This window comes from Heteronotia binoei, chromosome 4 (assembly GCF_032191835.1).
Source record: "Heteronotia binoei isolate CCM8104 ecotype False Entrance Well chromosome 4, APGP_CSIRO_Hbin_v1, whole genome shotgun sequence".
NCBI lineage: Eukaryota > Metazoa > Chordata > Lepidosauria > Squamata > Gekkonidae > Heteronotia > Heteronotia binoei.
The window spans coordinates 32,127,731-32,141,646 of NC_083226.1; the positions used below are offsets into that span (position 1 = coordinate 32,127,731).

Consider the following 13,916-nt stretch of genomic DNA (forward strand, 5'->3'; position numbering starts at 1 on the left):
CAACTCATAGAACTCAGTGCTACAAAACATGGCGGGGCCAGTAGCTACATTAAACGGACTTGTGTGTGATGAAATTTATGGAATGTAGGTTTATCATCGGCTGTTATGACATGTGTATATGACATGTGTATAGCTGGTTACATAAAAACATACAAATGAAATGGGGCTTCTTTCAATATGTTCATCAGTCTGAAAAACAATACACATAAATGAAATGGAAGTTATCCTTGTGTCCACTGATAAAGTGAAGTCACTTGATTTGGGAGCTTTTGATAAAGTTCCTCATCAAAGGCTCCTTAGAAAGCTTGAGAGTCATGGAGTAAAAGGACAGGTCCTCTTGTGGATCAAAAACTGGCTGAGTAATAGGAAGCAGAGAGTGAGTATAAATGGGCAGTCTTCGCAGTGGAGGACGGTAAGCAGTGGGGTGCCGCAGGGCTCGGTACTGGGTCCCATGCTCTTTAACTTGTTCATAAATGATTTAGAGTTGGGAGTGAGCAGTGAAGTGGCCAAATTTGCGGATGACACTAAATTGTTCAGGGTGGTGAGAACCAGAGAGGATTGTGAGGAACTCCAAAGGGATCTGTTGAGGCTGGGTGAGTGGGCGTCAGCGTGGCAGATGCGGTTCAATGTGGCCAAGTGCAAAGTAATGCACATTGGGGCCAAGAATCCCAGCTACAAATACAAGTTGATGGGGTGTGAACTGGAAGAGACTGACCATGAGAGAGATCTTGGGGTCGTGGTAGATAATTCACTGAAAATGTCAGGACAGTGTGTGTTTGCAATAAAAAAGGCCAACGCCATGCTGGGAATTATTAGGAAGGGAATTGAAAACAAATCAGCCAGTATCATAATGCCCCTGTATAAATCGATGGTGCGGTCTCATTTGGAGTACTGTGTGCAGTTCTGGTCGCCGCACCTCAAAAAGGATATTATAGCATTGGAGAAAGTTCAGAAAAGGGCAACTAGAATGATTAAAGGGGCTGGAACACCTTCCCTATGAAGAAAGTTTGAAATGCTTAGGGCTCTTTAGCTTGGAGAAACGTCGACTGAGGGGTGACATGATAGAGGTTTACAAGATAATGCATGGGATGGAGAAAGTAGAGAAAGAAGTACTTTTCTCCCTTTCTCACAATACAAGAACTCATGGGCATTCGATGAAATTGCTGAGCAGACAGGTTAAAACGGATAAAAGGAAGTACTTCTTCACCCAAAGGGTGATTAACATGTGGAATTCACTGCCACAGGAGGTGGTGGCGGCCACAAGCATAGCCACCTTCAAGAGGGGTTTAGATAAAAATATGGAACACAGATCCATCAGTGGCTATTAGCCACAGTGTGTGTGTGTGTGTGTGTGTGTATATATTTGGCCACTGTGTGACACAGAATGTTGGACTGGATGGGCCATTGGCCTGATCTAACATGGCTTCTCTTATGTTCTTATGTTATTCATGACAGCCCAATGGGATCTCTAGGTTCGGATTCAGAACGTCTCTGATTGCAGATGTCAGGGAGCAAGCGAGGCTTGCTGCTTGTGAGGCTTGCCTGCAGACTTTCCTTCAGTATGTTGGGAACAGGATGCTGGACTAGATGAACCACTGGTCTGATTCAGGGCATCTACTCTCACACATTCATAATGTTAAGAATGAGACCTGGTTACTTTTAACAGTAATTAAAATCACTGTTGACAATAACTCTTATCAACAGTTAAGAGATAAATGGCACTATGCCTATTACTGTTCTGCTCTTGGGGGGAAATTCTCAACCCTACTCAAGGATCAAGTGCGTGTTTTTGTAATTTATGACATGTGTATAGCTGGTTACATAAAAACATACAAATGAGATGGGGCTTCTTTCAATATGTTCATCAGTCTGAAAAACAATACACATAAATGAAATGGAAGTTATCCTTGTGTCCACTGATAAAGTGAAGTCACTTGATTTGGGAGCACACATGGGCTCCAAATATTTCAGGGTCAGAACCTAATTACAACTGTAGATCAAGTTTTCTTTCCACTGAAATTAATGGGACAGTTCAAGTTGGCTGGGGGCTCGATACACAAGTTTCCTTGCTGAAAACAAATGCTAAAATCGGGGCAATTTGCTTTATGTATGTCAGAACAGAATATACTGTTCTTCTAAAAAAATACTTACCACCCAATTTTATATAACTTGCATGCAGATTTGCTTATCAAGTACTCATGTTCCTTGATAATCTGGTCAGGCACTTTCAAACTGTGGACCAGGACATGTTAATGTGCCACAGCAGAACTACTAGCCTGTCACTATAAATCAATTAATTAATGGCTCCTCAGAACATAACCATCAGGTTATCTCTGCGTGAATTACTGCTTTGGCTTTGCCTTCTTCAAATCAGTTTCTATTAAGAGTGGGCAATTCTACCCTTCCTCCATATATGGCAAGACTGGATCATTCAATCAGTACCAGTACAGAAATAAAGCAGAATTACTCTTGTCTGAAACCTGCCTGTTGCAGTTCTGCATGAGTCACTGCCCTAAGCCGGTCACTTTTCTATCAGATGGCAAGCCCAAAACACTGGGTTAACATAAAAAACACAGGAGGTGGGCTTTTCTGAGAACAGGTACGGTAATTTTTATTATTATATATCCTAAAACTTTCCACATAGAAGAATGAACTGCCACCATTTTTAATTCATGGGAAAATGTGTCTCAGCTATTTGAAATTTGGGAAACATTAGACTACATATCCTGAAGCACAGGCCACCACAATTGGGGATATTAAGAGGAACAAAAATAATCCACAATTTAACCATGTGTCAGGCATATAATACAATGAACAACTGAAAAGCAATTCTGCTAAAGTAATAAGATTTTGTCTTTAATTTGATGGAAGTAAACATTAAACTGCTATAGTTGTGGACAAAAGCTTGACCCTGGGCTGCATTGTTTACTTTTTAAAAGTTTAAGTAAAAGTTACTTTTTAAAAGTTTACTTTTTAGTAACTTTTTAGTTATCAGTGGAGGCAACTGATAATAACAGCTGCAGAACTGGAGTTTGTTTTTAGATTGTTATATTGCTTTTAGATTGTATATTGTTTTATTATATGTATTTTCATTTTGTATTACTGATTGTTGTTATCTGCCCAGAGCCCATTTGGAAATGGGCAGGCTATAAATTGAAAATAATAATAAACAAACAGTTAAAAACAAAGGTGTATTAAAAAGAAATTAAATTTGCTTTTATAACTCAGCTGACAAGCAACATAGGAGTTTGTGTATTGAAGACTGACAATTTAGAGGGGTTCCAAATCATCACAGCTGGCAGGGCCTGAGCATCACAAAATCATCTCACAAGATTCAAACAAAAGCAGTGCCCTTGCTCTTCACAGATGATTACATCTGCTACTATACCTCTCAATCCCATTCACCCCAGGCCAGAACTCAACGAAGTACAATAGTTTAAAATACAGGACACCCTTTTAACTACTCATAAACCAATCTCAATAATCCAAATTCCATCCAAGGGAAAGTAAAAGGACAGAAGGGTGGAGCCAGCCTTTCTCTCCAAGCTGCCTTTCTCTAGTCTAAGGAGCATAACTTAAGCATTGGAGGAAGGCTTGAACTGAGCAAAAAAGGAAAATGGGATATATTTTTAATAAACGAATGAACTTCACTCAGTAGTGTGATAGGATAGCGACAGGATCCTCCCCAATATATAATCCGCCTATTCCAATGTAAGATAGTTGGCTGTCTTATAATGAAGTATAGGAAGACTTCAAGACTCCTATTGAGGATCATATTCTAGGCCATATGCTAACTGAAGAACCAAAGCAAAGAGGACTTTCGGGGGGGGGGGGGGGGATACCTGCAACATGCAAACACATGTGTGTTTGATGTGTTTGATGTGTTTGATGTGTTTGATGTGTTGGTATGTTTGTGGAAGAGCACCTCATTTCGTTGCTCTCTTTTTGTTGAGAACAATGACAATAAATTCATCTATCTATCTATCTATCTATCTATCAAAGCTATGAAAAGTCAAGCTGAGGAGGGCTACAGGAAAGCAAAATAAATTATTTGCATCAGACTTTATTGCAAAAGACACTAGAGATGAATTCAAGGTTTTCAAACTATACATAGAATAACAGAGGTGACATTTTTGAACTGACAAATTAAAAACAAGTCACCAAGTTTGGATGGAATCCATTCTTTAAACACCTCCCAAAATAAAATTCAAAAATAAAACTTCTGACATTATTATGGTTTAATAATTGGTTTAAAAATGGAAGGACAGATTAGGAATAAACCAACAGTTTTTTACAATGGAAGTAAGCAAGAAGTGAAAGCACTTCAATAACTTGTATCTAAGGCATTATTATTTAACCCAGGGGTGTCTAACATGCAGCCCCGAGGCCAAAAAAGGTCCCCAGAGGGCTCTTATCAGACCTCCGAGCAACTGGCTGTTGGCTGCTTCCTTCTCCCTTTCTCTTGCTTCCTTTTGCATAACAGCTTGCCTTGCCAAGCTTGCTCAATAGAATAGGAGCTGCAAAGCAAAGCCTCTGTTTTCTCCATTGGCTGAGGCTCCTCCCTTGGGGAGGAAGGGGGGATAGCTCGCTTTGCTGTTTGGAGCCTTTTTGAGCAATTGAGCCTTTTTGTGGAGACTATGGTCCCTATTTGTTATTAAAATTTGTGGAATATTCCATTGAAAAAGAATTGGAAACTGGTGAGGCAGAAATCGACAACCTGTCCAGGGATTTTCAAGCAACATTTGGAACTTCATATTTCATTGATGTAAATTTCACTGAAGAAATCACTACGTGAAGAAGACGCTCTCATGTTGGACTTTTTCCATCTGTATCTACTCTAAGGATTTCAATAGGGACATATGTTTCTTTGTGTTTATGGTTAATAATATAATTGTTAAATTGTCACTATAACCTTGTGGTTGTGTTTTTGATTATCTCCACAGTGACTTCTTTCTTAGTTCTACGTCTCTCAGTTGTACAGCAGAGCTACTAAGCCAAGCCTCCCTTCCTTCTATTGGCTGAGGCTCCCCCGGTTCTCCTGGGGAAGGAAGGAAAGTGCCAAGGCTTTCCTTTGCCCGGTTTCCTAGATCGCATGGGAGAGATACAAAGAAAGCACCTTTAAGACCAACAGGTGCTAATGTTTTAAGCATGTTTTATTTTCAGTGTTTTTAAGATCTTTAATTGTGGTTGTCTGTGTCCTCGATAAAGTTTATATCTCCACCAGTGTTTCCTCTAAGCTGAGTTAGCATAAGCTAGCTCACAGGTTTTTAGCCTCCAGCTCACACATTTTTGTCTTAGCTCAGGAAAAATGGCCCCAGAGCACACCAATTTATGCAATAGCGCACATCTTTAATGTCAGTAGCTCACAAAGTAGAATTTTTGCTCACAAGACTCTGCAGCTTAGAGGGAACACTGATCTCCACTACCTGGTATTATATGATGCTCATAGCCTGGCCCAACAAAGTCACATTTATGTTGGATCTTGCCCTCATAACAAATGAATTCAGCACCCCTGATTTAACCCTATCCTCACATAACCAGAATCTAAATTACCTGAAATGAGCATAGTAAGAGGACTGTAAATGCCAAGATGCATTTGGTAGCACTGTGGGGGGAAAGGGGCAAATTCAGCATTTGAATTATTAGAAAGAGCAAGTATCATAATGCTATAATATATGGAGATTAAACTATGTCTGATCCAGTCCACTGTGTATGCAGTTCCTACAAAACATAGTTCCACCCCTCCCCCAAAACAACATAATATAGCCTAGTACTCCCTCCTGCAGGATGTACGTAAAGGCATTCAGCAACACACCATGCCATTATGGGGGCTATGAAATCCACATATACTTTCTATACTCCTGCCTAGCCATCTTGCTCAAGATACACAACCCCCATTCCTTAACCAAGTGGAGGGAAGAAGACTGGACAGCGATGCAAGAGGAACAACAAAAGCTTTCAACTTCCCGTAGCAACCTGCACACAAAGTTTAGAGGTTTACAAGATTATGCAAGGGACAGAGAAGGTAGAGAAAGAAGTACTTTTATCCTTTTCTCACAATAGAAGAACAGTGGGCACTCACTGAAATTGCTGAGCAGCTAGGTTAGAACAGATAAAAGGAAGTACATCTTTACCCAAAGGGTGATTAATACATGGAATTCACTGCCACAGGAGGTGGTGGCAGCTACAAGCATAGACAGCTTCAATAGGGGATTGGATAAACATATGGAACAGTGGTCCATCAGTGGCTATTAGCTACAGCATAACGTTGGAACTCTCTGTCCGGGCAGTGATGTTCTGTATGCTTAGTGCTGGGGGGAGGGGAACAGTGGGAGGGCTTCTAGTGTCCTCTCCCCACTGATGGACCTCCTGATGGCACCTGGGGTTTTTTTTGCCACTGTGTGTTGGACTGGATGGGCCATCGGCCTGATCCAACAAGGCTTCTCTTATGTTCTTAAGTGCCTAGGTAATAGGTTTGGAGAAGACTAGGCTTAGTTTGACTGTATCAAGACATCTCTCTGTTTCATACTACAATGAAGAGTCAATCAAACTGGCAGTTAGTAAGCAACAGGAAATGTTACATATCAGACATAGCTTACGGAATTCATTGCTATCTGTTTTGATGGTCACTAGCTTGATGCGTTTAAAAGAGAGATAAAGAAACCCATGAAATAAAGGTACATAAATAATAAATTGTAAAAAGCTAACACTGAGCCTCCATATTTGGACACAAATAGGCACCTGAATCTCAAATGCTGGTTATCCCATCACTCATTGTTGCTGGAAATGGAATACTGGGATCCTTAATTTGATCCAGCAAAATAGTTCTTAATAGTGGCACAGCAGCAAAATCTATTTGACATAGGTTGTTAATGTGTACTGATTCTGAACCTGCTTTAACATTCCTTGCACCCAAATATGACATATATGTATTCATATATGTATTTGAATTTTTATTTCTGGGCTTCTGCATTTTGTACTACTGTTATACTAGCATTGTGAGGGAAAAGTTAAGGGACTGGAGTAGTTTGTAGCCAAAGCAACCAGCAACACCAGCACTCTTATGGAATGAAGACATCAGCTGGAATGACCCATATGCACCTCAGGTATTATGGGTCACAAGACTCTGCTTCCCAGCTGCCTTCTACCCAAGAACTTCCACAAGCCCATGGCAAAAACCAGGACTCTTCAGCTGCTGTATCCCAAAGAGGCAGCTCACCAACCACAAAGATGCCAAATGATGCAGGTGTACAGTATATGGCCCACCAAGCAGCTTTACTCAAGATGGATGAAATTTCAATGTGACTATTCACAGAACTGATGGTTCCCTTTACCAACCAGAACCCAAACACCACGACTGTATAAATTGACAATGTGCCACATTCACCTGTGCAATATACCCTGCTACAAACTACCTTGGTCAGCTTCTTTGAAATCTATCTAGCCTTTGTTCCTGAAAATGGCTCTGCGATGCTTCAGAAATATACATGACTGAAGATGCAATCAAATTCAGCTTACTAGACATCCTAGAAAAACTAGAGTTAACATGTGCCCTCTGGTATAATAAGCAGCCAATTGATGCACAACTTACTCCTGTAAAGTAGGACCCAACAGCTTCCAGCCTCCCAGATTCTTATTCATTCTTGATTCCTCAGCAACATCTGCAGCTATCCCCTTAAAAGAAATCATCCAGCCTTTGCAAAGACATTTCCACCAGCCTCACTACTCCATGAATGGTAGGATATGCAAAACTGAGTAGTTCAAGACATCCATGCATAAAGTAACTGAGAATACTTGCAAAAACAAGCCTGAGTTTACTCTGAATTGTAACCTTTGACAGTTGACGTATATTCTCTAGCATGAAAGGCTGGGAAAATGAATACACCTGAAAGAACTGCATATGCTTCTATTGCTTTTAGCATTCCTTGAAGCGGTATCTACAGTGTTCTTTTTCTTATAGTCTGTTCAGGGAGAGAATGCCAGACTAGTTAAATACCAAACATTATGTACCTTAGAAGAATGTCCATTATTCACAAATGTCCATAAAACTATTTCTTTTTTTGTAGGTTTTCTGACAGCACCCCAAACGGTAGTCACAGTTAATTAGAAGTAAACAGTTTCTTTTTATCACTGAAACTATACCACAGGAAATATCTTCCAAACCAGTGGTACTCATTCCATGGCTTATGAAGAGCAACAATTACAGTTAGCATCAACTAGAGGAGTCACACTTTTTTCCATCACTAATATGAGCCCTGCACTCTAGCGAGGCTTGCAGCTTGCCTATTTCTCTGTCAGTGGCTGTTTTAAAGTGGGAACCACCTGCCAACCACAACCCCTACCCAGCAATGGCCTTACCCACTTTCCTGAACATGGGGCAGGTGCCACATTGCAGAGCACTGCTCAGTAGAGCCACAGGTGTCATGGCAAAGAACCATAAGTGGCTACTAAGTCACTGAGTCTCACCATTCTACCAATAAATCAATTGGGTGCACTTCCATGAACTGACCTGTGAAAAAGGCTCACTAAAATCTGTTGGACTTACCTCTAAGTAAATATACATTCAATCAGACTGCAGGAAAACAAAAGACACTCACAAGAATAAGTTAACATTGTGAACCATCCAAGGGTATGTCTGCAGCCAAAAAAAAAATTCAGCTGTTGGTCATTTATAGGGGAAAGCTCTGAGATTCTGAAGAGCTGGCATACACAGGATACATATAAAACCTCAGAAGCACTTGGCATCTCTCCTTTATAATTTTAATCAGTGCAACTATAACAGATCTTTTATTCTGCTAGAATACTTTAAGCCTGCATACAATTTGATTGCAGGCCTTAAACAACAATTTGAGAAGTATTCATCCTGAAAATAACATATAAAATAACTTATTGTCCACTTTGAACATATGTCTAATGGATCAGACCAAAAGTCCTGCTAGTTCAGCATCCCATTTCTAACCATGTCTAGCTAGAAACTTCCAGGAAGCCCAAAAGCCAGTCATAACAGCAACAGCCCCTCACTGTTTGCTCCTACAGATTCCATTTATTGATCACGGCTAACAAGCTCAGACAAACTTATTCTTCAGAAATTCATCTACTACCCATTTAAAGCCATCTACGGTGATCAATCCCACAAAGAAATAGAATTTTAACTGTAAAAAGTAGGAAATCCTTCTCTCATGAAAAATAAGGTGCAGGAACACACATCTGAGTAACATATATCTTAACATACATTTTGTTTGTGTCGAACTCCTTTTAGTCCTCAGCATTACGACCACCTCATCATCACTATCACATCTGCCTTCAGCGCCACAGGAAAATGTCTGGTCCACCAGCTATTGTTTTTTTTTCTTCTGATCTTACCCATATCTTGTTTAAGAAGTATTGTTTATTTCAGATAAGAACATCTGCAAATTATTTCTTTGCTAGAGCATCAAACGTCACAACAAGCCATATGCTTTATGCTCAAAATATACATATAATTTTCTCCTTGTTGATGATGCACACTTTTTGACCTTTTAAGCTCCTTGCCCTTTCTTGAACATCCATTTATCTCAACGACAACATAATAAACATTATGCAAAGAAATTTGAACTATCACTTACTTTGCCATCTGTATTACTGCAAATATGACCCAGCAAAAAGCAGAAGATAACATGGCATATTATAGTATTTCAGAAAAGACAAAGTTATTAAGAAGTCAACACTGCAGAGAATTTAGTATTCCACATGCACCTCAGTGCACAACAGGAACAGCACTTGGAACGGTAGAGGTTTTTACCTTGTTCCTAGACAAGGCTAGATCACAAGTGCAATTTCCAATAAACCTCTGCAAAGCCCCACCCAATCAACTTTGTACATAGTACAAGAACACAGTGCATGCACTAGTAGCCCCTTGCACGTTTTATCCTTCCCTATTTGCAGGTATTGTCCTCCAGCCATAACTGTATGCTATCCCCTACTGTACAGAAATGGGTGCAACTCCCAAAGCATATGCTGAACCTCATGCCAGGCTCAAAGTGCTCGGTTTCAACTTCTCCTTCAAAACTGACTTCCTCACTAGAGAATGTTCAGGCCCTTATGGTTTTTTCAGTACAGCTCTACATACACCTTTTCCTTGCCACATCAACACATACGCAAATGGCCCGTGAACCTTCCCAGTCTCTGTCAACTATGCCAGGTATACACCTTCACTGGTACTGCTGCCAAATCTCTCTTCAGCCCGTATTCCGATGTTCACCCCACCTAAAGCTTTGCCATGCATGCAACCATTTCCCTCAGGCGACACAAGGCCCGTTTGCGCACCCCCGCCCCCAATCCCCGGAATCTCTTTTCTCCCCCAAGCATCCTACTCCTGCTCCCCCTTATATATCCCTTCCTAGTGGTGTTTCGCCCCATGTATTCAACATATGCGGAGCCCCCTTCTCGCTCCACCTCAACCTCCCAAACTCTCAGAGCCGTTAACTCTCCAGCATATGCACGCCATTCCCACGTGCCCCGTTACCACCCTTCACTGTGCCCAGGGCGCAAGCCACTCCTCACAAACCCACTCTTCTCCCTGTACCCACCGGCAGGGCTTTCCTTGCTCAGGCCCCATCTACCCCTTCCTCCCCATACAGTCACGGCACGGATCGTGCCCGAAACGGGGTAGTTTGCCCCACAGCCACCACTTCCCCCCCCCCCACACACACACACAACCTAGGGCGGAGCCCAGGCCAGGCCCGGCGGCTGAGGCGTCCACAACGGCCTGGGCCCGGTTCTTTAGGCCGCGCTGGAGTCCCTGCCTCGGTCCGGGGCGAGGCGGAGCCGTAACGGACACAGGCCCCATGACAATGCAAAGCAGGGCCCGGCCCTCCCTTCCTCCCTCCTTCCGCCGCCGGCTCTGTCCCCCTGCTGCCCCGGGCAGGGCTCGGTTCCCGGCTTCTGACTCCCCGAGCCGCGTCGGTGGCGCCATGATGATCCACCTCTCTCTCTCCCTCCCTCCCTCCCCGGCTTGTACGGCCCAGGCCCGGCCTCACACTCACCTTCATGTCGGGACATCCTAGTTCACAGGAGAAGGCGGCGGCAGCGGCCCGGCGCGGCCCAGCCCAGGCCCGTCCCGGGCTCCAGTTCCCCACTCCCTCCCACCCACCCCCCGGCCTTGGCTGCTCGGCGCCGGCTCCGCAGCCTGGGCCCGGCCTGGCCTAGGCTGGGCCAGTCCCCCCTCCCTTCTTCCTCGGGATGATTCGCTTCGCCTTGGGCGCGCGCGAAGGGAGGGGAAGCGATTCCGGCCGAGGAAGAGGAGGAGGAGGCGGCGAGGGTGGCGGTGGCGGTAGTGAGGCCTCTCCGGGAAAGAGGAGGAGGCGACGGCGGCGGCAGCTGCAGTTTTCCCTTCTTCCCGGGCGGCAGCGGGCGGGCGGGTGCCGCCGCCGTGACACGGTGACTCTGTAAGCTGGCTCAGGCCCCCGCCAGCTCCAAGCGCCGCCCCTCGGCTCGACGACGACGGCAGTAGCGGCGGCGGCGGCGGGTCTTGCCGGCCGCTCTGGTCCCTGTTTCTCCTCCCTCCCCACACGCTCAGCAGTAACAGCGCCGCCACGGCCGTCTCCTCCTTCGCCTGGCCCAGCCTGCCGTTCTCCACCCCCCCCCCCTTCCTCTGCTCCCGCCTGTCGAGAGGAAGAGGAAATCACACAGCGGGACTAAGAGAAAGAAAAAGAGCCGGCTGGGCTGAGGAGAAGGAAGAAGAAGGCAGGCCGGTCGGTCGTTGGCCGGACTCGCTGCCCTCCCTCAGCGCTTCGTGCCTTCGCCTCCTGACGGGACACTCTCGCGGACTGACTGTTCAGGGGAGCCTTGAGGGGATTTTCTTAGCCACTGACCCCGCCAAGGCTTTTGGGGTCTTCCCCATCCTTGGGCGTCTGGCGGGACAAACCGTTCCCTTTCAGGGGGTTATAAACTGCGGTGAAAGGAAGGCTCCTCCGAATTTGCTTCCGAGTAACCGTGGAGGGGGAAAGAGAAGGATCGGGCTAGTAGGGTCCACTCTCAACTTTGGCTTGTGTGTGAGCTCTTCTTGCTTTGGCTGGTGTGGAAATCCCACTGCAAGAGTTAGAGGATTTCTATTCTGACAAACGCTCTTTTAATCTTATTCCTTCCTTGGAAACAGATAATTAAACCGGGGGGTGGGGAGGTGCCTCCAGTATTTCATCACTTGGACGGCTCTCCCCCAAAGTTTTATTCCTCTGAGCAAACTTTACAGAAATGCCTGTCTAAACTAGCCCATTTGCTCCCTAAATGGCTTTAGAATTTGGAAATCAGTCCTGTCCCGCATGTGGGAACACGACTGGACTGCTCCACAATACTGGGAGGCTCTACCAAGACGTGCAACAGATGTTCAAGGTTACTCTATTCTTTGATGTTTCTAAATTACTCTTGATTGCTTTAATGTATCAGAAACATATTCTAAATAAAATATTTTTTTTAAAGGACGTGCAACAGGAAAATAGAGAAGGCTTCGTTATTGCTTCCAGACTGCTGGAACCCGACAACTTCCTTGAACTAATCTCCATCTTCCATGCAGGGTAGCCAATGATGACAGAGTTGGATTTTATTGGGGGGCTTCTTAAAAGCAAAGTTTTTGTATGCATACGCTGTAACTTCATACGGGTATGAAATGAGAATAAATGATATACCTACTAAGGCATCTTTGTTTTTTATTGTTATATTTGACCACCTTTTGCTATTAAGAGACTTTCATAGTATATTTGCAACATGCAACCAGATTCAGAGACATGCAAACAAATTAAGAAACTTGGGACTCAAAGTGAATTGTTTTGAACGAGTTCCCTGGACCAATACTGACAGCTTGTAGAATGCCTCTTCTTCCTTCAACAAGAGCTGTTAACTTAATAGCAGAAGAGGTATAGATCCTAGGCCCATTTGACTTCAATTGATTTAGAACGTCTAAGTTAGATGTTTAGGATTGCTCTGATATTTATCTTTTCATGACTAATGCAAGGTTGGGGTTGCCACAGCTAGCATTCAAAACAAACATTGAAATTGCTATAATAGTACTTTAACTATGCAGCAGGTCAATACTATAAAAGAAGGAAGTAAAATATAGCCAGTAGTATATTACAATGCCCATGACTGTGAACTGAGTCATCAAATTTCACCCCAGATAATTCATTTGAAACACAATGAACACACTAAAGTACCATGTAAATATAAGTATTACTACCATAGCAACCTCCATTTTTTATCATTCACTCTTTAAATTTATTACCGATTAGCATATAAGAGCTGTCTTGAACATAGGTCATTCAGGAAACACTAATCTACATGAACATTATTGTTGTCTATATTTTTTTCCGGAGGGGGGAGGACATCCAACCCTTATATCAGTTTTAACTGTACAGATAGATCCCTGAAAATAAATAGGTGGTAAAGATGTAAATATACAACTTTTTTGTGCCTGGAGATTACTTTATACAATAATTGATTGATAAATTTAATTACACTGTCATGAAATAATTTACATTTCATTTTTTATATAATGCTCTAGTTGGCAGGAAAGTACTCATTCTAAACTTGAGAAAATTACATTTTCACTATATCTGTGGAACTCTCTTCCTCAAGAGGTATGACTCACAGTATCCTAGAGCCTTCTTCCCCCCCACCCCAGTTAATTACTTTTCTTCTCTGAAAAACCTTTGAACTGGATTACAGGAAAGAGACTGCCTGTTATTTTACCCCTTGTTTAGTTAATTTAATTGTTTAGTTAGTTTATTGTTCACTTGATAAGAATTTTATAATCAAATAGTTTTATGCTCTGATCATTTGTGAGCCAATCTTATGAACTTTGTGGGGATAGGGAATTGCTAAATAGTCCAAAATAAATAAATATACCTGTGATTTTCTCTTCTTGGTAGTGCTTCATAAAACAA

General features: G+C 43.0%; 1 protein-coding gene across 2 annotated transcripts in view; it reads right to left on the reverse strand.

Annotated features, from left to right (window-relative positions):
- Positions 1-11,154, reverse strand: part of KCMF1 (potassium channel modulatory factor 1) — a 63,209-nt gene extending 52,055 nt beyond the window's left edge. The window contains exon 1 of one of the 2 annotated variants that reach the window (XM_060237075.1): positions 11,025-11,154. In XM_060237075.1, coding sequence (XP_060093058.1) covers positions 11,025-11,040 — 16 coding nt within the window. In that variant the 5' untranslated portion in view covers positions 11,041-11,154. Of the gene's footprint in view, positions 1-10,698; positions 10,896-11,024 lie in introns of those variants that run through there. The other variant, XM_060237074.1, reaches the window with a different exon arrangement.
- Positions 11,155-13,916: the final 2,762 nt, after the last annotated feature.